Below are 27,616 nucleotides of genomic sequence, written 5' to 3'. Positions count from 1 at the left end.
GGAAATACTGAATTTTCATAACTGTGTGCAAGTTCCTGAGGCTTTTTTCTAGTCAGTTTTCTCTCTATCCAGTACTGTATTTTTAAAAATTGTATATTAAAAATAGCCGGGCGTTGTGGCAGGCACCTGTAGTCCCAGCTACTCAGGAGGCTGAGGCAAGAGAATGGCTTAAGCCCAGGAGTTGGAGGTTGCTGTGAGCTGTGTGAGGCCATGGCACTCTACCGAGGGCCATAAAGTGAGATTCTGTCTCTACAAAAAAAAAAATAAATAAATAAATAAAAATAAAAATTGTATATTAATATGAGGGTAGAGATGATTAGGTTACATTGTTTGTGTTTGTTAGGTAGAGTCCAAGTTGAGTTCTGCTCCTCACCCAGGAGGCGTGCTATGTACCCTTATATTGTGCCTATCAGGTGAGAACACACCAATCCTCTCCCTTCTCCTCCTTCTCACTTGAGTTTAATTGTGTTTTTCTCTTTTGTGGGTGTGTACTTGTTCATCAACTGGTTTCATATCAGTATTGAGTACACTGGATACTTGTTTTTTCATTCTTGTGATATTTTACTGAAAATTTTCTTCAATTCTATCCAGATTAATACAAAAGATATAAAATCTCCATTTTTTTTTATAGCTGAATAGTCTTGCATGGTATGCATATGCCACAATTTGTTAATGTATTTATGTGTTAACGGACCCTTGGATTGATTCCAATCTTGGCAATTATGAATTCAGCTGCAATAAACATTCCAATGCAAATGTCCTTATGCTAAATTTTTTTATATCTTCTGGGGAAACCTAGTAATGGGATTGTAGGATCAAGTGGCAGGTCTACTTTTAGCTCTTTGAGGATTCTCCATACTTCTTTCTGAAGAGGCTGTATTATTTTGCAATCCCACCAGCAGTGTAAAAGTGTTCCCCTCTCTCCACATCCTCACCAGCTTTGCAGCTCTGAGACTTTGTGATGTGGGGTGTTCTCACTAGGGTTAAGTAGTATCTCAAGGTGGTTTTGATTTGCATTTCTCTGATAATTAGGGATGATGAGCATTTCTTTATGTGTTTGTTAGCCATTCACCTGTCTTCTTCAGAGAAGGTTCTGCTCATACTTTTTGTCCAGTGATATTGAGATTGCTCTTTGTTCTTTTTTGGCTGACAAGATTGTGTAGATTCTGGTTATCAACCCTTTGTCTGATTTTTAGTATGCAAATATCTTTTCCCATTCTGAAGGTTGTCTGTGGGCTTTAATTGTTGTGTCCTTAGCTGTCCAGAATATTTTTAGCTTTGTTAAGTCCCCTTTACTCATTTTGTTGTTGTTGTTGCAATTGCCAATGGAGTCTTCTTCATAAAATCTTTCCCCAGGCCATTATCATCAAGAGTTTTCCCCACACTTTCTTCTAGGATTTTTATCATTTTGTGTCTTTAATTTAAATCTTTTAGACATTGTGAGCAATTTTTGTAACTGGTGAGAGATGCAAGTCCTATTTCAGTCTTTTACATGTAGTTATCCAGTTCTCCCAGCACCAGTTGTTGAATAGATATTCTCTTCTCCAGTGTAGACTTTTGTTTGGCTTATTGAAGATCAGATGGCGATATGAGCCTGGTTTTGTCTCTAGGTTTTCTATTCTTTTTCATAGATCTGTATCTCCACATTTGTCTAGCACAGGTATCTGCAATTAACTGTCTTTTCTTCTGTCATATTCATTTGGCTAATGAGCCTTTTCAGTTTGTTTTTTATTTCAGTTATCGTAATTTTCACTTTCCATTTGGTTCCTTTTATATCTTCTATATTGTTGCTAGGGCTTTCTCTTTTTTATTTGCTTCAAGAGTACTTGTAATTGATTTTCGAAGCATTTTTTTTTTTATAATGGCAGCTTTCAAATCCATATCAGATAATTCCAACATCTGATCTATCTCAATTTTAGATTTAGTCGATTGCATTTTCTTTTTTAAGTGTAACTTTCCTGCTTCTTGGTATGATGAGTGATTTTTCAATTGTTTTTTTGCATTATATTGTATTATATTATATTATAATTATAATATATATTAGGAGTCTCCTGTCCTACTTATATTTTCTATTTTAACATGCAGCTAGCCTGTTTGAATTTAGCATGCATGTTCTAACCTACTTTCATAAGCTGTGATTCCAATGACATGGTAGTTTTCAGAACTTTTATGGTGCCATTTTGGTTTATTTGGTGCTATTGGACTTTCTCTGATCCCCTTGGTGTCATTTCTTAGAGAAGGCAGTACTTTTCCAGGCCAGACCATCTTGTTTCTCTATGTAAAGGATGTGAAACTCTGATTCTGGAGATAAAGTGTACCTCTTTAGGCCACTGTTTTGAGGGTGGTTCTGCTCTCTTTCCACTACCATTTCTATCAGATCACATGGTAACTCTAAGAGGGAGAGTTGGGTCTGTAATCTACAGGCAAGATAACTCTTCCCTGGGTTAAACTATTCTCCCTGCAGGTGCCACCAATCTCCCTCACTTCTCTAGATAGAGAAAGGGACTCTTTAACCTGTGCAGACTAGAGTTCTTCAGACTGGGCCACATAAGCACATAAATTAATTTTTAAAGTTCGTTAGAATCTTAAGGCAGTAACAAAAAAGTTTCTTTTGAGGCTTTACAAGGTTCATAAATTTCTACAAAAATATTATTGTTTCAAGTGAAATTTCATTAAGACTGACAGGGAAAACACAGAGAGAGACATACTCTATAGCAATTATACTGGCTACTTTGCAGAAAATGAGTACTCACTTGAATAAGCTCTTCAATTATTTTCAGGTCACTTATTACATGGTGCCAGTTGGCCTCTGTTTTAGGAAGACCTGCACTGATACAGCTGAAAGAAGAATCATAAAGCAAAGATTTTGAATGAGCATAATATGGTCTTGATGATCATAAGCACAACAGTAATCAATAATTTATTAACCTGACCAGTGAAAAGATCTGTGTAACCCTTGTCTCTGTAGACTCAACAGATAAACAGGAACATTGAACATATAATACAACCTTGGTGCTTTGGGATTTATCAACATGGATTAGAGAAAAGTTTAATTGGAGGTATAATTCAAATATAACCTGAAATAAACACATTTTATTTTATGGTTTTATGTTTTATTTCACAATGAAATAGAAAGTGTGCTGAATCAACATTTTTGAGTGAATTATCTGTTTTCCTTACTTAGAGGTTTCATCAGAATTTTAAATCTAACACACAGGTAAAATTCCTAAAAATTATTATTTTTATTGTCATGATTTTGACAACAGATGTTCTTTACATTCCCTTTCTATGCTTCTCATAATATTACTATTCTGTAAACTGTACTGTACTGTAAACTGCTTTCTTCATAAATATTGGTGGGATTACACCTGCGGTGCATCTTACAAGGGTATATGTGAAACTTAGTAAATGTGAAATGTAAATGTCTTAGCACAATAACTAAGAAAATGCCAGGAAGGCTATGTTAACCAGTGTGATGAAAATGTGTCAAACGGTCTATGAAATTAGTATATGGTGCCCCATGATCACATTAATGTACACAGCTATGATTTAATAAAAAAAATAATAAAAAACTAAATATTACAGTCTTTAGGCCAATCTAGGCTGACATTATATACTTACTCACTTTGGTAAAATTCAAAATCTAATATTCACACAAAAGACAATTATACTGACCAAGAGATTATAGAATGGTTTTTAGAGCTTTAGAAAAAAAAAAAAGTAACTCCTTGATGGATCTTGCACAGATGAATGATAGGCAACACTAATCTGCCTTACGATGATTTACCTGAACAAATCTATGGTTCCCAATGCTAGGAAGGCATTAGTGTAGAGTAAAACTGAACTGGGAGTCAGATTATATAACTATAGATTGACTGCTTTGGGCCAACTGGGTGTATTAGCTGCATCTAAGAGAGAAGAAAAAAGTTAATAGGCATGGAAAAATATGAATGTTTATTAGAAGGAAAAACAAAAGGCTTAAATGAAGAAAGGAATGTTTTAAATTGAACTAGAGTAGGAATACAAGGATAAGAAGAGTCAGGAATGGGCCAAAACTAACAAGCAAGTTCTAAACAGCTAATTTTTACTGCTGTGAAAAGCATGTAGGATATCAGGCTTAGAGGCCCAATTTTTAGGGGGATGTAATGCACATTTAGAATAGTAACAGGACTTAAAAACGCTCAGTTAGGTGTTTACCAAATCTCCTCTTAATCTTCACAATCTGCTTTCTATCATATTCCAAATACTGAATACCTAGCAATATAAGCAAACTGAACATAAACCAGTTTAATAACAAAGATATTTGAAGACAATCATCGTGGCCTTTAGCATTATGATATTTATGCCTAAAGATGAATTACCCAAAAATGAAGACACGAATGGCAGCCTCTGTTAAAAAATGAGTGTTTAGAAGTAAACACAAGTAGCACTGGATGGAAGTACTTCTCAAATATGGTTTCTGAAAAATATAATCAGAGACAAAATGGTTACTTTCTTTAGTTGAAAAAGTTTAAAATAACATTTTCTCATATTTTAGGTCCAAAGCTGTAAATTTACCATAACTTCACAATTAAGATTTCTTATCAAAAATAATGAAAGCAGAATTTATCTTTTTTTGCTTTCTCTCCTATTTCTAACTCTTAGGCACAACATTCTAGTAATAAGTATTTCCCCAAATGTATGAAAATGATACTAATTTTAAAATGTTCACATGTTTATTTATTTATGTATGGGCTAATGTCACCACTTTATTACATAACCTTTGACTTCTCCTTCATCCTTGTCTGCTTTTTAATAAGGCCAATATACTTTATATAGCACATATTAATAACATCCTTTAATAACTTAGATGCACTATTTATATTATTTTAATGTAAATATATGAGAAATAATTACAAATTAGTATCATTGGAAGAAAAACTGGTTAAAAATGAAACCAACTGAAGATAATTTTGTTCTATCTCAACCTCTATTACTGAATAACAATTTTTCTTGGTAATAAAGGAAAGTTGTTTATCTTAGAAATTTCCAGAGTTTTAAACTTTTGCCTACCAAAGTGTTGCCAAGCTTTTAGTGTTGCCAAAGCTTTTATAGTTTCAGAAAGCAGTGTAACTACCACCTTAATCACTAAGAGTCTGTGATTCATTTAGCCTACACTAAAAAGATGAGTGATATCTAGATTTTGGCCTCAAGACTACATAATTTACTGATTAGACAGATATTCAAAGAACAAAATAAAGTGGGATAAGTGAAATAATATGTTTACAATGACATGGAAAGTATAGCAAATTTGTTAATAATTTTCTTAAAGATATATATGTATATGTATATACACACATGTGTTTAATTTTTTTTTTTTTTTAAAGGCAGAGGCTCACTCTGTTGCCAAGGCTAGAGTGCCATGGTATCAGCCTTGCTCACAGCAACCTCAAACTCCTGGATTCAAGTGATCTTCCTCCCTCAGCTTCCTGAGTAGCTGAGACTACAGATGCCTGCCATGATGCCTGGCTAATTTTTCTATTTTTAGTATAGATGGGGTCTTGCTCTTGCTCAGGCTGGTCTTAAACTCCTGAACTCAAGAGATCATCCTTCCTGGGCCTCCTACAGTACCAGGGCTATAGGCATGAGCCACCATGTCCTACCTATTTTATATATTTTCAAAATAAAAATGAACAATTCAAATGCTCCAGATATCTGTGACAGCCTTAGATCTTATATATTATGAACTATCTGAAATTCAAATGACCCTTTAAGAAAAGTCCATATGCTATTTTTATCTATTCTTTTTCTTTTTTTAAACATTTGAAGTCAGTGTATAATAATTATATTACACTATTGTTCATTATTTTATTGCATACATTTGAAATTTTCCATAACATCTATTTTTTTCTTACCGAAATTCTCATTACTCAATGCCGTACTAAGTCCTTAGGTATTGAAGAAGAGCTGGCTATGGCAATGGGTTTCCAGCAGCCATCCATCCACAGTGTCTCCTGCAATACAATCCAGGATAAAGGGTGATCCATTAAAAACACAAGTGGACTAATAGGGGCTGGAAGGGATGGAATTAATATTTACTGAGCATCTCTTTTTAATGGGTGTTCTGTCAGTTACTTAATATGTACATCACATTTAATCCTCACACTAATCCTGTGGGGTACAGTTAGCAGCATTTCAATAACCTATGCTGATCCCACAGCAAGTGCAGGATTTAAGACCAAGTTTGTTGATTACAAAAGCCAAACTCTTCTTACTATATTATTCCCTGAACAAATTCTAGAGCCATATTCATGAAAAGTAGAAACAACCAAATACATAAATTCATACAGTCACTGAATTGTTGATCTAATTAATAAGAGCAGTAGTTACTGTACATATTTATTTGAGACACAGCCTCCTTCTTACTCTCATTTTACGATTATTCCCTTTGTCTAAATTATCTCAATGCTTGAAATAAAATTTCATAATTCTCTGTAATTATGTCCAAATCCTTCTAAATTCTCTATATCTTTTTTAGATGTGGTACCCAAATTCCATATTTTTCAAAAAACAGTTGTTTGTTGACTTGGCATTGATTATGCTAAGGATGATATAATTCTTAGTAAGACTTCAGAAAACTATATTTGTAAACAATGACCTCTTGTAGCAGTGAGTTTCCACAATGCCATCATGGACTTTCACTGCCTTGCCCAATCACCTCCTGCTGCTATATGTAAAAGGAGACTAAATGCTTTGGCCAGAAGGCTCCACAATAAACTATGATTTCTAAACATTAGTAAAACAGTAGGAAATGCCTTCCAAAGGTTCTAACAAAATAGTGATAATGGAAACCAGTGTGTCTAAAAAGAAACATTTTATAGCTTTCATTGTTATCTTAGTCCATGTTCTGCTGCTATAACAGAATACTACAGACTGGGAAATTTTTAAGGAACACAAGTTTTTTGGCTCATGGTTCTAGAGAATGAGAAGTCCAAAGGCATGGCACTGACATTTGGCAAAGGTTATCCCATTGTTACTGGATGAAGAGGGCCCTGTCACTTTCAGCCAGAAGCAGAGACAGGGATTAGGTCTACCAAACTTTAATACAGAAAGCCAGTGATTTTGGAGAACAGTGAAAATAGCCTCTCAACTCTGTTTTGGCTCGGTTACAATTCTAATACTTTTAAAATGGGAATACAAAGAAACAAAGCTAGAAAAATTTAACTTTATCTGATAGGAAGTAACATCAAAGTAGTCTTCATTCTAACAATGCAAAATGTTTTAACAACAGAAAGGTAGCTTTCACTTTAACAAAATATCTAAGAGAATCATTAAAGAAAAAAATCATATCATCAAAGTAACCTTTACTAATATCACAACATCTATTGTCCACGTGTGACAACTTCCTCAAGTCTCCTGATGTAATTGTCCTCACAATCATGGGGAAACCTGAATTAGATAATCATGGAAGGTGTGTGGAGATGGCTGAACAGACTAAGTCAGCTGTACTGCTTCAGGTTAGCTTCTCAAACTCCATCATCTTTCAGGTTGCTTTTCTAGCTTCCCATGGCAGAATGGCAGAAATTGGAAGCAATCACAGGAGGCAAACTCACCCCTTTATCAGGGTCTTATTCACACAATAACTAACTCCACTCCCCTAATAACTTTGTTAATCCATTCAAGAGGGCTTTAGCTAATGAAGGTCCCTGAGGAGATGCCATATCACCTATTAAAGGTTGCATCTCTCAACACTGTCAGAATGGCAATTACATTTCACATGAGTTTTTGTCAGGACATTAAAATCATAGCATTCCACCCCTGGCTTTCAAAAATTCATACCCCTCACACAATGCAAAGTACTTTCATTCATCCTAATAGGCCCAGTATTAGCTCAGAAGTTTAAAGTCCAGAGTCTCGTGTAAATCAGATATGGGTGAGATTTAAAGCACAACCAATCTTGAGGCAAATTCCTTGCAGCTATAAACTTAAGAAATCAAAATCAGTCATCTATTTTCAAAATACAATGATGGGACAGGCACAAGATACATATTCTCATCCCAAAGGAGGGAAATAGGCAAGAAAAGAGGGGTCATTACTCCCCAATAAGTCCAAAACCCACCTGGAAAAACAACACTAAATCATTTCTTTTTTTTTTTGAGACAGAGTTTTATTATGTCACTCTTGGTAGAGTGCCGTGGCATCACAGGTCACAGCAACCTCAAACCTTTGGGCTTAAGCAATTCACTTGCCTCAGCCTCCCCAGTAACTGGGATTACACATGCTTGCCACAACACCTGGCTATTTTTTTTTGTTATAGGTGTCTCATTTTTTAAGCTGGCCCTGGTAGGGTTTGAACCTGTCAACCTCTATGTATGTGGCCAGCACCCTACCCACTGAGCTACGGGTGTCACCACAGAACAACACTAAATCTTAAAACTGGAGAATAATCTTTCACTTCATGCTCCAGATCCTGGGTCCTTTGTGATTATTTGGCCCCCAAAGCTTCATGCAGCCCCACTCCCATGGCTTTGCTAGTTTCAGTCCACACTTCAGCTCTCTTGGGTTAGTCTCATGCCGGCATCTTTTCTAGGTTGGAATTTCACACTGGTAGTTCTGCCTGGCCCCCAAGATGTCTACAACATCCTTTGAAATCAAGGTGGAGAAAGACCTTCCACCAGAGCTCTTGCATTCTGTGCACCTGCACACTTCATACTACCTAGATGCCAATGAGGCTTACCTCTTGTACCTTCTGGAACAGTGAATCAAGCTTCACCCTGGGCCATCTAAGCCACAGTTAAGGTGTACAAAGAGCACTGCACTAGAATATTAGGATCAGAGTGTCAAGGCACCCCCAGGTGGAGAGTCCCCTGGAGGGTGGGCCTGGCTGGGCCTGTCTCCCAAAAGCATTCTGCCATCCTTGAGCTCTAGGCCTGTGATGGAAGGGGCAGCTACAAGTATATTTCAAATACCTGAGGGGTCTTTCTCTCATTGTTTCAATGAATGGTAATTAATCTCTTTAACAAATGGTTGCATGGCCTCATTTTTAGTATTCTCCTCTGAATATGCTTTGCCACTCATTATATAGCCAGGCTATGAATTTTCCAAATCTTTCTGCTCTGTTTCCCTTTTAATTATAAATTAGATCTTTAAGTCATTCATCTCTTCCCTCATCTCATTGTATACACTTAAAAATAGCTATGTGGCCATCTCAACGTTCACTGCTTAGATTTTTTTCCCCACTAGATACTATAGTTCATTGCTCTTAACTCTACATTCCATAATGTCTATGGATACAATTCAGCTAAAGTTTTTGCTACTTTATAATAAGGAGAACTTTACTCCACTTTCCAATATTTTGTTCATTTCTGTCTGAGATCTCATCATAATGGCCTTTATTGTCTATATTTCTACCAACATTCTTGTCATGACCATTTTAGTAATCTCTAGGAACATTCAGACTTTTCCTAGATCTCTTGTGTTCTTCTGAGCCCTAAGCAGTATCACCCTTAATGCTCCATTCATGGAAATATAGACATTTTTCTGGACTGCTTTTCCAAATTATTCCAGGCTCAACCAATTATTCAGTTTTAAAGCTGCTTCCACATTTTCAGGTTTTTTTTTTTTATAGCAATAGTCCGACTTCTCAGTATGAATTTGCTGTCTTAGCTCATTTTCTGTTGCTGTAACAGAATAGCACAGACTACCCAATTTATAAAGAACAGAAGTTTGGTTTCTGGTTCTGGAGGCTGGGAAGTCCAAAAGCATGAAATTGACATTTGACAAGAGTCCTCCCACAGCATAAGCGCACAAGGGTGGAAGGTGGAAATGAATACTCAAGACAGAGAGGACATTGTACCAAACTCATCTTTTCATTATCAACAGCCCACATCTGCTATGGTTAACCTGCTCCATCATAGCAGATGATGTGATCTAATCACCTCCTAAAGTTTCCACCTCTTAATACTGTTACATTGTCAGTTGAATGTCAACATGAGCTTTGGTGGGGGCAGTCATTGTCATTTAGCAAAAGCACTTACATGGCTTTACGGGTTGACAGCAAAAAGTTTAGCTTTTCCCAGCCATAAACTATAGTTCAGTGTAACAAAAATTCTACTAGAAATGTGTGAATATATGTGTGTGTGTGTGTCTAATCCTGTGGATCAAAAAGACCTGAGAAGGTAAAATAGCCCATTCCTTTGTCTTTGGGTAGGACTCAATGTTAAATATTAATATAATTATTGTTAATGATGATTTTAAGTAGAATAAGTATATTTAGAAAATTATTTCACATACATTATCACATTCATTACATTTTTCACATAAAGATACTGTGAAAGAATATCACAATGAAGAAACTTTTTACAATGAAAAAACTGAGGCTCTGAGAAGTTAAGTGACTTGTCTAGAGTACATGTCATGCATATAGCCATTACAATTTTATTTCACAATCCCAGTTGGGCAGGGAGAGGGGGATGTAAGAAATTTTACAAACCCTATGGTTGAAAAGTGTAGGCTCCTTACTATAGGAAGCATCTGACTCATCTCATGTGAATAATAATAAACTCCTACTCTCAGAGAGTTTAAATATGAGTCTTTCAAACTGTTTAGATGTGCAATAGAACTGACATTCTTTCACAACATTCTTTCATTGGATTCTCACAAAATACCTATTGGAGAGAAGTGGCTAAAATAAGATTAATTAGCTTCTGAGAAGGCCAATATTGAGAGGAAATAAATTTTCTGCTTTCTTTTCTGTCACATTTTGGAGAACTATGGAAGCAATGTTTAATCCTGGCACATACTCACAAAGTGTTTTGAGTTGCTCTCACAGTCAACATTTTTGGTTTGTCCTCAGTCACCTGTGTGCCTAGATCCAAGAACAAAAAGACCAAATCTCAGCCCTACCCTCGAGGAGCTTGCAAGGTTTAAGTAGGAATTGTTTGAGAATCTTATGACTGGGTCTCTCTGCAGCGTGACTGGTGATCACATGGCAGCACTTCGATCTTAGCAGAATGACCCTGCCCAGGGAGAATACAACTTGAAGTGGGCAGATCAACACAGCCAGGCAGCTTTGACTGATTTAAATCTGGAGTGACTTGTGAAAATAATTTTGAACATTTTGCATTGTGCATGTTTACTGCCCAGGGAGGAAATATAATCTAAGATACTTGCTGTTTTGTTTTGTTGTATTTCTTTACTTGTCTAAGTAAACATTTAAAATTAATTAAATAGGCCCAGGCAAGGTGCCTCATGCCTATAACCCTAGGACTCTCGGAGGTGAGTGGATTGCTTGAACTCAGGAGTTAGAGACCAGCCTGAGCAAGAGCAAGACCCCATCTCTAAAAATAGCTGAGTATTGTGGCAGGCGCCTATAGTCTCAGCTGCTTGGGAGGCTGAGGAAAGAGGATCACTTGAGCTCAAGAGTTTGAGGTTGTTGCTAGCTATGATGCCACAACAGTCTACTAAACGGACAACATGAGACTCTGTCTCAAAAAGTAAATACATGCATACATAAAATACACAAACTTACTAGTGGAAGAAGAGATATAAGTATTGGTTTGTTGGGTTAAACACATTATCAATTCACTCAAAAACTAAAAAGAAAGCAAACCAATAATAAGTATAATATAAAGAATATGAGACAGCATTACTGTCTTTGATTTATTTAGTAAATATTTATTGAGAGCTTACTATGTGCCAGGCATTTTTGTATGATCTTGAGATACTTTAATGATTACAAAGATAAAGAACCTAGATTTTAGGAAAACAAACTATATAGAACATATACAAATAATTTATATTTATATATTTTATTAAAGAGTGACAAGTGATATAGGAAAAGGAAACATAGAACAAGGTAAGAAGGGTGGGTTTGTAGCTTATAGTAAAGTGGTCAGGGTAGGATTCACTGAGGAATCAAAATTGGATCAAAGACATAAAGACAGGTAGGATGTGAGTCTCCATGGCAGCTGAATGAAGAGCATTTGAAGAAGAGGAAATAGCTGGAACTAGAGCCCAAAGATAACTGTCTGCCAATGAATTTGAGGGACAGGAAAAATGCCAGTGAAGTGAGAAAGGGAGAAAGTAGTCTGAGATGAGGTCAAAAAGGCAGAGGGAGAGAGGTAGATCTGGATTAAGTCAGGCTGTTACAGCCAATAAAATGAGAAACCAATGCAATTTTTTAAGCGGGCAATTAATACACTCTGAAGAACTTTTAAAAGATTTCCACTGACTCCCATGCTAATGCTTTAGGGAAGAGGCAAGGATGAAAGAAGGTCCTGAGTTTCCCTCAGAAGCTCCAGTAATCATGGTGAGAGATGGTGATGACTGCAATGAAGGGGTAGCAGTGGAGTAAGAGGCATGTGGATGGAGGTGGGAAGCATTTTTATGACAGAGCCAATAGGATTTCTGGATAGATTGATGTGATGTATGAGAGGAAAAGAGAGAGAGAGAGAATTACTCCAAGATTTTTGCCCTGAGAAACTGAGAAGATGGAACTGCCATCAACTGAAGCAAGGAAGGCTGTGGGAGGAGCTGATGTTTTCAGAGCAGGGAACAGATTGGGAATTTCATTTCTGGGCACACTGACTTGAGAGGCCCATTAGATATTCATGTGGAAATGTCAAATAGGCATTTAGACACATGAAATCTCAAGTTCAGGAAAGTGTCTGATTTGGAAATAGATATGAGATTCATGAGACTGGATGAGATCACCAAAGGAGTCATGTAGGTAGAGAAAAGTTTCAAAGACCGAGCTTAAGCCTGGAGTTCTTCAATATTGATTCATTAAGGAAAAGAAGAAAAAATAAACAGTAAAGAAAAGTCAAAGGGAATGGCCAATGAAGAAGGGAAGAGTGAAGTGAGTGTGATGTTGTTTTAGAAGTCAATCAGGGGAGTATATCCAGGAAAAAGAAATAATGGACACATCATGTCCATTGGGCTGAAATCTCAAGCAGGACATAGACTGAGTACTGCCCAGAGGGTTTGGCAGCTTGGAGGTCATGGGTGATGTTGACAAGAGCACTTTAATTTATATGATGGAGACAGAAGCCTGTCTGAGATGGCTGATGAGAAAGTGGGAGGAAGGGATTTATAAATTGTAAGTACCATGATCAAGTTTATTCTGATTCTTATCTTAAATAAGGATAGTAACATGTTTTTCTTTATCCTAAACTTAGGAAATTTAATTTAAAAGTGCTATGTTTTAATTTGTCATTTTTATGCTCCTTCAATATGAAGCTGAGGTTTTTCTAGGGGCAGCCATTGCCTCTCTAAAGAGCATGCCTGACAGCTTGTTGGCCCCCTGCATCTACATGCAGCCAACCTGGTGCTTCTTCCCCCAGAAAAACCATGCCACCACCTCAGAAGCTTCTACAGACTAGGCCACTGAGGGGATACAGAGATCACTGATGAGGACGCCAGTGAAGAAACTACATGAGGACCATGCTACTGAGTCGATCCAGAGCCAAAGCTGAAACACTATGCCAAAATGACACCTTAGGATATACTGCTATGAAAAAGTTTCTATGAAAACTTCTCCATAGTATTGGAAAGTACTCATTATTTTAATAGCTGAACAGATATCAATGTAGAGAACACACACACACACACACAAATGAAAAAGCAAGAAAATACAACACACATAAAGGAACACAGTAAGTTCCCAGTAACAGACCCCAAAGCAAAGGATATTAATGAAATGCCTAAAAAATTTTTAAATTAGTGATCTTAAACTCAGCATGATATAAGAAGCACAGAGAAACAAGTCAATGAAATCAGGAAATCCATGATCTCAATGAGAAATTAAACAAATAGATACACCAAAAAGAAGAAAACAGAGTTCTTGGAGCTGAATAAATCAAATAATGAAATAGAAACTCAGGTGAGAGCTTCAATAACAGACCAGATTAAGCAAAAGAAAAAATTTCAGAACATGAAGACAGGTCTTTTGAAATATTCTCATCAGAGAAAAAAAAAAGAAATAAGAAAAAAGAGAGAATGAAGAAAGCCTATGCGACATCATTAAGCAAAAAAATATTTGCATTATAAGAATGATAGGGGAGAAGAGCTGAAGACAGGCACAGCAAACATACATAACAAAATGATAGCTGAAAACTCCCCAAGCACTAACATGAACATCTAGATTTAGAAACCTCAAGGATCCTCAATTTTATTGAACCCAAAAAGATCCTTTCCAAGGTACATTATCATCAAACTGTCAAATGTCAAGGACAAAGAGTCAAGTTATATACTTCTATGAGGGAATTCCCATTCTAATATCAGCAGAAAAATTTTAAGTCAGGATAGAAAGGAGTGATATATTCAAAGTGCTAAAAAGAAAAACAAAACAAAACACTCTGAGCCAAGAATACTACAGCTAGTAAAGATATCCCTCAGAAATGAAGACGAAATCAAGACTACCCTAGATAAGCAATAGCAGGGAAATTCATCACCACTGGACTGACCTTACAAGAAGTGCTTAAGGGAAGTGCTACAACTGGAAATGAATGGACAATAATTATTAAAATATGACACATGAAAGTATAAAACTCACCAGCAGAGGTAAATTCATAAATCAAACTTAGAATACCTCTACATCCTCTAATAGAAAGGTTTAAAGTCAGAATAGTAAAATAAAAAATAAAAAAATAAAAAAAATAAAAAACAGATACAATTAGTGGCTAGGGAATCCAAAATAGAAAAGTTAAGGCAACAAAAATATAAATCATGAAGAGGAGAGAAAAAGTCTAAAGCATTTTTATGCAACCAAAGTTAAGTTGCTATCCGCTAAAAAGTCTATTAAAACTACTAGACTCTCTATGTTATCCCCACAAAAACCACAAAGAAATAAATTACAACATATTCAGAAACAAGATAGAGAAGGAAAACGAAGCACCACAGAAAACCACCAAACCACAGAGGTAAACAATAAAAGAGAAAGAAAAGAACAAAAGACCCACAAAACAACTAGAAAACAATTAACAAAGTGGTAGAAGTAAATTCTTATCTAACAATAATAACCTTGAATGTAAATAGAATATATTCTCCAATTAAAAGATATAGAGTGGTTAAATGAATTTTTTAAAAAAAATAACCTACAATATATAATGACAAAGGAATCAATTCAACAAGAGGATATAACAACTCTACGTGCTTATACATCTGATACCAGAGTACCCAGATATGGAAAGCAAATATTATTAGACCTAAGAAAAGAGATAAACTTCAATCCATTAATAGCAAAGGATCTTAACACCCCATGTTCAAAAATGGATAGATCATCTAGACAAAAGATCAATAAATAAACACTGAACTTAAACTGTACCATAGACCAAGTAGTCATAAAAGATACTTACAGAACATTTTATCCAGCAGCTGAAGGCACACACTCATCTCAAGTGCACATGGAACATTCTCCAGGATAGATCATGTTAGACCACAACAGAGCTCTAAGTAACTTTAAGAAGCTAGAGATTGTACAAATATTGTTTCTGACCGCAATGATATAAAACTAGAAATCAAGAACAACTTTCAAATCATCACAAATACATGGAAACGAAACAACTTGCTCCTGAACAACTAATGGATCAATGAAGAAATTAAAAGGAAATTAGAATGCAAACATCTCATACCAAATCCTACAAGACACAGCCAAGCATTTAAGAAGAAAGTCTGTATCAATGCACATCCATATGAAGAAAAAGTAGAAGGATTTATGGCCTCTCTCACCTTTTCTCCTCCATGAGAGAGATCCAACTCCCTTTGGAAGTGTTCTAGACTTCCTCTATTCTTCCTAAATCAAACCTCTGAAACTTGTGTAGGCTATTTTTCTATTTATACTGTCTGTGCCACTCCAGTTTTATTTTCAGTTTCCAATCACTTTTGCTTTTGGTTACTGCCAGGACTCAGTTGAACTTTCTAATTCAGCTGAGTAAGCAAATCTGGTTCACTGGGTTCAGGGAACTAGGATCCTGATACCCAACCTCTTTTCTATTGCCATGAAATCTGGGAAGAAAAACCTCAACAATTTTTTTTTCTGCCACAGAAGTTGCAGGAGAAACACTCCCAGAGGAACTTTGCCTTCCCCATATTCAAGGTCAGAGGTCAGAAAGCCTATGTCTGCTGAGCGCAGCCCTGTTGAACCAGCATTTTGTTCATCTCCTTCCTCAGGTGTGCTCACTAAAGTATTAGGGTGAAAAGGTCAGTAGGTGCTCCCAGGATGAGAGAGGCATTTCTATAGACCAAGTTTGGAATAACACAGCATGGTGTTTCTTCTGGTTTCCAGAAGGGGAGCAGGGAGGTCACAGTATCTTAGAAGGGGAGCAGGGAGACCATGTGGTTCCCAGAGGAGCAGAGAGATCATGTGGCATCCAGTGAGGGAGGGAAGGTGTTAACATGGAGGATCCAGGGTTTGCTCACAGTATGCTATAGAGCTGGTCTGTCCACTTTTCCTCTGGTGATTGATTTCTTGCAGAGTCTTTACTGAAAACTGTACATTAGTGGTTTCTCCATTTTACTATAATGACCAATCATCCCAACAAAAACTGTGGTTAATAGTTCAGACATAGCATTAACTGAAGGAGAGAAGGGAATAAGAAGCCAATTGAAGTGGACACCTATAACAGGTCCAAATGGGCTAGGAGGCCATCATGGAAGAGGCTTGTGAGAGGCAAGGAGTGGTATATGAGAAGGAGAAAAGAGGTCTGGTACCAGGGGCCATACTGTAGAGTGCTGTCCCTGGGAGCCATCACAAGGGAATAGAGTGGCCCCATGTGACAGTCCTTGGGAAAAATTAGTTGTTTTTGTGTAAACTCCTCTAAGAGCCCCATGCACAGCCTTGGAAGGAGGTTTGATTTACCAGATGGGGACGCCTGTCTGGGGTTGTGAGGACACTGGGACCGGAGGGATGCCTACGTGGCTGGAGTGTTCCATCTTTTCTGTCCTGTAGAGGACTATGGAACAATAAGCCTCAGTACCCTAACTCACCCCTGGGATGCCTTTTAAAGAATTGGAAGACTCTTGGATTTGACAGCCTCTGAAAGTCTAAATTAACTTTCTTTTGTAACACAGCTTGGCTTCAATACCAGTTACCATATAGGGAAGTCTGGCCCAGACTTGGAAGTTTAAATTATAATACCACCTTGCAGCTAGACTTCTGTAGAAATGAGGGAAAGTGGTCAGCGGTACCCTATGTACAAACTTTTATGTACTTAAGGGATAATTATCAATACTGTGAGTCCTGTGCAGAGAAATGTCAACTGAGGAGGAAAGGACTAGAGGGGAAACAGACTGAGAAAAACACCAAAATTTCCCCCTCAGGTGGTTTGCTGGCACTGCCTGTGTATACTCCCAAAGGAGAAAACCCCATTAGGTGGCGAGAAGGAGGGACCAAAAATGAAAGACTCCCTGCCAGCTTACGTTTCAGGAGGGAACACAGCCTCACCTCACCCTCTGCTCCCCCTGAGACCCTGGGTTTCCAGTCTTTACCCTACTCTTCTTTCTTTACATGAGTAGCCACCCATAAAAAACAGCAGGTTTTAAAAGTACATACTCCCTTTAGCATTGGCAGACTTAAAAACATGTAAAGAAAAAGTAGGGAATTTCTCAGTAGATCTTGGGAAGTTTATAGAGGATTTTCAGCATTTGACTAATATTTTGATTTGACTTGGAAAAACCTAATGATTTTACTCATGAAAAGCAGCCTATAGTAACAGCTGAATGGCACAGGGCAGATAGACAACATGCTGCTAATTACAATTTGGCTAATGAGGCAAATGCGCTTCCTACTCAAGACCATGGGTGAACTATCAACCTGGGCAAGCAGAAGAGGCTGGCAGAGCAGCCAGGGCTTACATGCAGACCTGCCTTATAGAAAAAAAGGCATGAGGTAAATGCAAATAAAGCCAATAAACTTTTCCAAGTTAGCTGAGCTGACCCAGTGTAATGCAGCTGTAAAAATGCAGCTTCCTTTGTGGGAAGGCCAGTGGAAGCAGTTCATAAGCATACCAACTTGGACCCTGAATCAGTGGAAGGGAGAATTATGCTTACTACTCATTTTATTGACCAATAAGCCCCTGATATCCTTCAGAAACTCTAGTGTAAGGCACTGGGACCCCAAAGTGACTCAAACGAGCTACTGAACTTGGCCACCTTGGTGTTCAACAACCGCAACCTGGAGGAGGCAAGTAAAGAATGCCAAAAGGTTAAATTGTTAAGACCCGTTATTACAGCCAATCCCCATGGTCCAGTACAAGACAAGCAAGGGAGACATTTGTCCTCTGGTAGTAGTATGATGTCCAGCCAGACATGTTTCAACTGTGGCAAACCAGGCCCTCAGAGAACAGAATGTCACCAGAGGGACCTAACATGGATGGCAGAGGAGGTAGAGTATTACCCCACCCCACCCCACCTGCTTCCACTGTGGTACCCCATGACACCAGATCCTTGACTGTCCCAAGAAAGCAGCCCAGGAGATGACAGCAAACCAATCATCTTCAGATTGACAGGGCCCAGGCTCTTCAAACAGGAAGGCTTTGGGTCACAATGAATGTCTCCAGTGAGCTTGTCACATTTTGGGACACAAGAGCAGTGTTTTTGGCTTTGAAAGCCTTTGGTGGTTACCTGTTCTTCTCCACTCACTTCATCATTAGTATCAACAGGCAACACATTCACAAGTGTTTAACTTCTCCTTTGCTTTGTAGTTGAGACACTGGGCATCCAACTAAATTAATGTGGATCCTACTCCCCCAGAGATTCTGAGACAATCCTAGAATTTTGGGGAATGCTCTAGGTAAACTTCTCAGAGAGCTCAACTTGGCTCCTCTAAGAGCTTACATGTAGATGATTTACTAATCTGTAAATATGTATGTAGTATGCCAATGACTTACTAATCTGTAGTTCTTCATATAAATCTTTGCTTGAAGACACTAGACAGGTGTTAAATTTCCTTAAGGAGAAAATATTTACAATGTCAAAAGAAAAGGCTCGATTGTGCATACCTGAGTTACTTACTTGGGCTTTGTTCTTGCCCCTGGTAAGAGGAGGCTCTCACACAAAAGTGTCAGGACAATTTTCTCCCTCACTAGCCTCTCTTCAAAAAAAAATTACTCAGAGAGTTTCTGGGAATGACAAGGTACTGTTGAATATGGACTCCCTAATATGGAGAGCTGGCTAAGCCTCAGAGGTTCTAAAGGGGGAAGAGGTACCAGAACTAATGTGGGGTAGGGAACAAGAAAAAGCATTCTCAACTTCAAAACAAGCTCCTTTAAATGCATCTGCTTAAGAAGACCTGATTGAAAGAAACCTTTCTTTTTATATGTTTTCATCGGGCCTGCAGTTATGATCATCCTTTTTTTAATGTTAATCAAATACCTAATGGGACCTGTTGCAAGTGGCCAGAATCATCTGAACCTGAAACCCCTTTAGAATAGGAAACCTGAGGAGGGTGCCTGACAGGTAGGCCAACACTCTTTTAACAGCAGGAAGTAGCTAAGAACAGTTATTGTCCATTTTCCCTTCAAAATTTCAGGACTATATCTCCTCAGGGGGAATGAGAAGGGACATTAAGGATGGGGCTTCAAGGGGGATGGGAGCAAAACCTGGCCTCCTGAACCAGGTAGTCTGGAGGGCTCATAAGAATGTGGGTGGGAAGTAATTTAGGTAATAATAGGAAGAGACAATCGGTGACCAATAGAAAAGGGCAATATTGCCTGGAGGCACCGAGAGGCCAATGAAAGACTTGCAACCAATTTAAAACAGAGAGGGCATTTACACGCCTGCAGGCTTTTACATCTCCATTTCTCCCACTTTTTCTTCTTCATGAGAGGAACCCACTTCCAATTCTCTTTGAAAATGCTCTAAACTTTCTCTTTGTTCTTTCTGAATAAAATCTCTCTGTTGCCCTGAAAAAAAAAGTAGAAATATTTCTAATAAATAACCTAACAATGTACCTCAAGAAACTAGAAAAACAAGAAAAAGAAAATTCTGCTCTAAAATTCAGAGCAGAAAAAAATGAGAGACTACAAAATTTAATTCAAATAGCAACAGAATGAAGGGAACTTGACAAACCTTAAGTTAGAGTACCTAAAAAAAAAAAAAAAAAAGGAGAGGAGACTCATAAATAAAATCAGCAATGAAAAGTGAGATATTACAGCTGATATCACAAAAATACAAAGGATCATAAAAGACTGATATAAACAGCTACACAACAATACATTTGATAACATGGAAAAAAGAATAAATCTCAAACATATATATGAAACCTACCAAAATTCAATTATGAAGAAACAGAAAATCTGAACAGACTAATAATGAGCAAGGAGATTGAATTAGTAATAAAACCTCACCCATCAGACAAAAGCCCAGGACCTGGTGGGTTTATTGTTGGATTCTATTAAACATTTAAAGAACTAATACCAATTCTCCTCAAACTACTGAAAAAAATTGAAGAAGGGAAAATACTTCCAAATTCATTTTATAAGGCCAGCATTACCCTGAATCCAACATCAATCAATGACATAACAAAAAATAAAACTATACAACAATATGTACATTGGTACATGGTATATGTAATCATTTTCAATAAGACAATAGCAAACTGAATTCAACAGCACATTGAAAGCATTATTCCATATGATCAAGTAGGATTCACCCCAAGGATGCAAAGATGGGTTAACATAAGCAAATCAATAGATGTAATATATCTCATTAATAGAGAGACCAAAAAATATGATAATTTTAATAGATGCAGAAAAATCATTTGATAAGATTCAACATCACTTCATGGTAAAAATTCTCAATAAACTAGGTAAGAATGTCTGTGTCTCACCACAGTAAAGTCCACATATGACAAAGCCATAATTCTCGTGCTCAACTGGGAAGACTTGAAAGTCTTTCCTCTAAGACAGCTGTTCTCAACCTGCGGGTCGTGACCCCTTTATAACAGTGAAAATACATCCTGCACATCAAATATTTACATTATGATTCATAACAGTAGCAAAATTACAGCTATGAAGTAGCAATAAAAATAATTTTGTGGTTGGCGGTCACCACACACGAGGAACTGTATTAAAGGGTTGCAGCATTAGGAGGCATTAGGAAGGGTGAGGACCACTGCCTCAGAGAAGGAACAAGACAACTATTCAACATAGTTCTAGAAATCCCAGTCAGAGCAATTAAGCAACAGAAAAAAACAAAAGATATCCAAATTGGAAAGGAGGAAGTCAAGTTATCTCTGTTTGTAGATAACGTAATCTTAAATGTAGAAAACTCTGAAGGACTCCATCAGAAAAATTTCTAGTACTAATAAACAATTCAGTGAAGTTGCAGATACAAAACCAGCATATAAAAATGAGTAGCATTTCCATATGCTAATAGTGAGCTATCTGGAAAATTTTATTACATTTCAAACTTATCCAAGGAGGTTAAACATCTCTACAGTAAAAACTATAAAATTTTCATGAAAGAATTTGAAGAGGACACAAACAAATGGATAGATATCCCATGATGTGGATTGGAAGACTAGCACTGTTAAAATTGGGATGCTATGCAAAGTGGCCTACAGATTTAATGCAATAGCTATCAAAATAACAAAAATATTTTTCACAGAAATGGAAAAAACTATCCTAAAATTCATATGGAACCACAGAAGAACCAAAACAGCCAAACAATCCTGAGCAAAATGAATAAAGTTGAGAGTACCACACCAACTGATTTCTGCAAAACTATAATAACAAAACAGCAATGGTACTGGCATAATAACAGCCACATATACCTACTGAACAAAATAGAAATCCCATAAATAAATTTACACATTTATAACCAACTGATTTTTGACAAGGATGCCAAGAACACATATTGTGTAAAAAACAATTTCTTCAATAAAATGATGTTGGGAAAATTAGATAGCTACAGGCAGAAGAATGAGAATAAGCAACATACAAAGAATAACTCAAAATGGATTAAAGACTTAAATGTAAAATCCAAAGCTATGAAACTAATGACGAAAAAAATGGTAACAAAAGCAAAAACGGACAAATCAGATTGTACCAAAACAAAAAACTTTTGCATAGCAAAATAAGAACTATTAATATTAACAGAATGAAGAGACAACCCACAAAATAGGAAATATTTGTAAATTACACATCTAACAAGGGTTCATAATCAGAATATACGTTATAAGGAAGTTAAATAGTAGCAGAGAAGCAATACAATTTAAAAAATAAGAAAAGATCTCAAAAGATATTTCTTAAAGAAGTCATATGAATGGCCAAAAGGTATATGAAAAAATGCTTAATGGGACTAATAATTAGGAAGTGCACATTGAAAGTACAACGAGATTTTCCCTCACTTGAGTTAGAATGACTAGTATCAAAAAGACAAAAAAAGGTGATTATATGAAAAAAGGGAACACTTATACACTGTAGGTAGGACTGTTTACTATCATAGTCATTATGGTAATGACTTCCACTCATGTAGAATCTCAAAAACATCAATTCATAGGAAAAGAGAGTAGAACAATGGTTTTCAGAGACTGCTGAGGAAAGAGGAGAAGGGAGGATTAGAAAAGACTGATCAATGGGTACAAAGTTATATTTATAGGGGAGGAATAATTCCTGGTGTTTTATTGAATAGTAGGGTGATTATGATTGACAATAAAATATTGCATATTATAAAATATCCAGAAGAGATGTTTTTGAATGTTCTCACCATAAAGAAATGTTAAGTACATGAAGTGATGGATACACCAAGTAGCCTCACTGGATCACTACACAACACAGAGAAGTATCAAAATACAAAACTGGGGGGAGGAGACAAGATGGCTTACTGAAGCCAGCTTTCCACAGAGGCTCCCGTTCAGAAGGAGAGTTAAAGGACAAAAGTTTAGCAAGTAACCTGGTGGATTTGAGCTGCACTAAGAGAGAAGGTTGTAGAACGCACGTCAACCCCGCTGAGGCGAGCTGCGACCACAAGGATACAAACAAAAGGTACAAAATCCATCACCAAGCGGACGGGAGTCCTCTCCCCCATGAGAACGGCTCAGAGTGCCCCACAAACAACCAGGCAGAGTTCAAAGGTCCTCCCACTACACTCCACGGGAGAGACCCTCTAAAAACTGGACCTACCTCCCCTACTGGGGTGCCACGGTGTCCTCCTGCCAGGCATAAAACTGTATAAACTGTATATGGTCTCTACCTGGAATTCTGAGCTCCCAACGCTCTCCTTCCCTCACACTGGGGTCTGGAAGCCAGTCCCGGACGGTCGGCGGAGAGGGGACTGCACCGGAGTGGCAGTTCCCTGAGGCACAGTGCGACAGCTGTCTTTTGGTGATAATACGGCCAGGAATAAAACTGTGTAAAGCTGTGTGTGTTCTCTGCCTGCAACCCCAGGCTTCCAGCACTCCCCACGCTCCCCTCTGCTCTCGCTCCAAGGTCTGGAGGCCTGTCCCCCAGGGGTCCAGACTCTTGGGCGATTGCTCAAGGGGTATAGACAGTGCTGGGCTGCAGCCTGTCGGTGCAGACTCTGGGGTACGGAGCGGAGAGAGGACGATTGGCCGGAGGGGAGCTGCAACAGAACAACGGTTGCCTGAGCCATAGGGCAGCAGCCCTCTTTTGCTAGCAATACGGCTCACTACAGAATATTCTGAAGCCACACCCCCTGTCTCCCTGGGCAACCAGAGACTCTGAATTTGCCTGAGGCAACATAAACTTGCAAACCAGAGAAACTCCCAGGGTGGGGCTGACCCAGACGTTGCTTTACTAAACCTAAGATGCACTTGGCCCTCAGGTGATCGTCAGCCTATAGACAATACAAGAGCAAAGACAAGCTGATTTGGAACTCAATTCAGCTTCTCTTCTGCAGGGGAAACACAGAGTTGTTCTGTTCTGTTCTGTCAGTAACATTAATCAGGAGTGAGACTGGATCTGAGTGAAAACCCCTCAACCTTCATCTAGCACTCGAGGTTGTCAGGCCTCACCTCCTCCTGCTGGAGAGAGGCAGAGCGCAGCGGCCTGGCAGACTTCCTTGTGATTCAGGCAGGTACAAACTCCTGGAGTACCGATTCACTACAGGCAACTGGGTCAGCCAACTGCAGGGCTATCAGTGACTGGGTGTGAAGTGGTGCAAGGTGGGGAAGGAGGCAGCAACCTTCCCAGACTGATTTATAGGCTGGGTGGCTTCTCCTGACTCCACACAGCACTGGAGCAAGCCACACCAGAGTAGTCACCAGACCCCTGTGATCCAGTTCCCTGAGACCTCTTAAACTCTCTCACCCGGGACAGGTGCAGACTGAGACAACTGATTTGGACATTTTTGAACTGAACCAATCACCTGAGGACAAATTAGGTGGTGCCCTAGGTGCACAGTGGTAGGAAGGTTTGATTTTTCTTTTCCAATTGTTTGCCGGTGGGGGATGGGGTGACTTAATTGCTGATATTTCTCCACAGCTGAGACTTCAATCCAAAGTTTCTGTTTCACTAGGGTGGAACAGAAACCAGCTGAAAACAAGGCAGAACCATTTAGCCCCACCACACCAGACAGGGCCCCAGTTTCTCAGGCCACAACACTGTACCGGCCCTCGACAAAGCCCCAGGGGAAAAAATCAGAGGGAGTAAAACAACCATGGGGCGGAATCAGCAGAAAAATTCTGGTAACATGAATAACCAGAATAGATCAACCCCCCCCCCCAAGGAAAGATATGGCAGATGCAATTGAAGGTCCCATTCATAAACAACTGGCTGAGATGTCAGAAATCGAATTCAGAATTTGGATTGCAGACAAGATTAACAAAGTGGAATTAGGAATTCGAGGAGAAATTCAAAAGTTGTCTCAAGAATTTAACGAATTTAAAGATAAAACCACCAAAGACTTAGACACACTGAAGCAAGAATTTGCAGCCCTCAAAGATATGAAAAATACAGTAGAATCCCTCAGTAACAGAATGGAGCAAGCAGAAGAAAGGATTTCTGACATTGAAATAAAGCCTTTGAACGCTCCCAAACTCTCAAAGAGGAAGAGAAATGGAGAGCAAAAACGAATCGCTCACTCAAAGAGCTCTGGGATAATTCAAAGAAGGCGAATATCCGAATCATAGGAGTTCCAGAAACAGATGAAGTGGCCTCGCTGGGCACAGAGGCCCTTCTGCATGAAATTATGAAAGAGAATTTTCCAGACATGCCTAGAGATTCTGAAATTCAGATAGCGGACAGCTTCAGAACCCCAGCATGACTCAACCCCAATAAGACATCCCCAAAACATATCATAATTAACTTCACTAAAGTTAATATGAAGGAGAAAATTCTCAAAGCTGCCAGGAGAAAGAAAACCATTACCTTCAAAGGCAAGAATATTAGAATGACTGCAGATCTCTCTGCTGAAATTTTTCAAGCCAGAAGAGGGTGGTCACCGACTTTTAATCTCCTAAAGCAAAATAACTTTCAACCCCGGATCTTGTATCCAGCTAAACTGAGTTTCATTTATGATGGAGAAATTAAATACTTTAATGATATTCATATGTTGAAGAAATTTGCCATAACCAAACCAGCTCTTCAGGATATTCTCAGACTTTTCCTCCATAGTGAACAACCCAATCCTATACCACAAAAGTAAACTCACTCAGAAACTTCAGATCAAACTCCAATTTCCACACTGGTGAAAGGGTTAAAAATGGCCACTGGACTTTTGAAAAACTCGATACCCAAAACTTCACCAGACTTATCAATATTCTTCATTAATGTGAACGGTTTAAACTGTCCTCTAAAGAGGCATAGGTTATCTGACTGGATACAAAAACTTAGGCCAGATATCTGTTGCATACAAGAGTCACATCTTAACCTAATAGACAAATACAGACTCAGGGTGAAAGGATGGTCGTCCATATTTCAGGCAAATGGTAATCAGAAAAAAGCAGGTGTTGCAATTTTGTTTGCAGATACAATAGGCTTTAAACTAACAAAAGTAAGGAAGGACAAGAATGGTCACTTCATATTTGTTAAGGGTAATACTCACTATGATGAGATCTCAATTATTAATATCTATGCACCCAACCAGAATGCACCTCAATTTATAAGAGAAACTCTAACAGACATGAGCAACTTGATTTCCTCCAGCTCCATAATCGTCGGAGATTTCAACACTCCTTTGGCAGTGTTGGATCGATCCTCCAACAAGAAGCTGAGCAAAGAAATCTTAGATTTAAAACTAACCATCAAACATCTGGATTTAGCAGACATCTACAGAACATTTCATCCCAACAAAACTGAATACACATACTTCTCATCAGCCCATGGAACTTACTCTAAAATCAATCACATCTTAGGTCACAAGTCTAACCTCAGTAAATTTAAAGGAATAGAAATTATTCCATGCATCTTCTTGGACCACCATGGAATAAAACTTGAGCTGAGTAACAACAGGAATCTGCATACTCATACAAAAACATGGAAGTTAAATAACCTTATGCTGAATGATAGCTGGGTCAGAGATGAGATTAAGAAAGAAATCGCCAATTTTTTGGAACAAAACAACAATGAAGACATGAACTATCAGAACCTCTGGGATACCGCAAAGGCAGTTCTAAGAGGGAAATTTATAGCACTGCAAGCCTTCCTCAAGAGAACGGAAAGAGAGGAAGTTAACAACTTAATGGTACATCTCAAGCAACTGGAAAAGGAAGAATATTCCAACCCCAAACCCAGTAGAAGAAAAGAAATAACCAAAATTAGAGCAGAATTAAATGAAATTGAAAACAAAAGAATAATACAACAGATCAATAAATCAAAAAGCTGGTTTTTCGAAAAGGTCAATAAAATAGATAAACCTTTGGCCAACCTAATCAGGAAAAAAAGAGTAAAATCTCTAATCTCATCAATCAGAAACAACAAAGACGAAATAACAACAGACTCCTCAGAAATCCAAAAAATCCTTAATGAATATTACAAGAAACTTTATTCTCAGAAATATGAAAATCTGAAGGAAATTGACCAATACTTGGAAGCACATCACCTTCCAAAACTTAGCCAGAATCAAGTGGAAATGTTGAACAGGCCCATATCAAGTTCGGAAATACAATCAACCATACAAAACCTCCCTAAAAAGAAAAGCCCAGGACCAGATGGTTTCACGTCTGAATTCTACCAAACTTTTAAAGAGGAATTAGTATCTATATTATTCAACCTGTTCCAAAAGGTAGAAAAAGAAGGAAGACTACCCAACACGTTCTATGAAGCAAACATCACCCTGATCCCCAAACCAGGGAAAGACCCAACAAGAAAAGAAAATTATAGACCGATATCACTAATGAATATAGATGCAAAAATATTCAACAAGATCCTAACAAACAGAATCCAGCAACACATCAAACAAATTATACATCATGACCAAGTCGGTTTTATCCCAGGATCTCAAGGCTGGTTCAATATACGTAAATCTATAAATGTAATCCAGCACATAAACAAATTAAAAAACAAAGACCATATGATTCTCTACATCGATGCAGAAAAAGCTTTTGATAATATCCAGCATCCTTCATGATCAGAACACTTAAGAAAATCGGTATAGAAGGGACATTTCTTAAACTGATAGAGGCCATTTACAGCAAACCCACAGCCAGTATCATATTGAATGGAGTTAAATTGGAATC

General features: G+C 37.9%; 1 protein-coding gene across 4 annotated transcripts in view; it reads right to left on the bottom strand.

Moving 5' to 3' along the window:
* Positions 1-27,616, bottom strand: part of IL15 (interleukin 15) — a 98,528-nt gene that overhangs the window by 14,943 nt on the left and 55,969 nt on the right. For all 4 annotated transcript variants that reach the window (XM_053582153.1, XM_053582171.1, XM_053582143.1 and 1 more), the window contains 3 exons: positions 5,895-5,993; positions 4,362-4,459; positions 2,754-2,838 (listed from right to left, as the gene is read on the bottom strand). In XM_053582153.1, the coding sequence (XP_053438128.1) occupies positions 2,754-2,838; positions 4,362-4,459; positions 5,895-5,906 (195 nt within the window). In that variant the 5' untranslated portion in view covers positions 5,907-5,993. The remainder of the gene's footprint in view (positions 1-2,753; positions 2,839-4,361; positions 4,460-5,894; positions 5,994-27,616) is intronic.

Source organism: Nycticebus coucang, chromosome 1, assembly GCF_027406575.1.
Source record: "Nycticebus coucang isolate mNycCou1 chromosome 1, mNycCou1.pri, whole genome shotgun sequence".
Classification (NCBI taxonomy): Eukaryota; Metazoa; Chordata; class Mammalia; order Primates; family Lorisidae; genus Nycticebus; species Nycticebus coucang.
The sequence above is the reverse complement of the archived record's forward strand: the minus strand, read 5'-3'. Positions and strand labels throughout refer to the sequence as shown.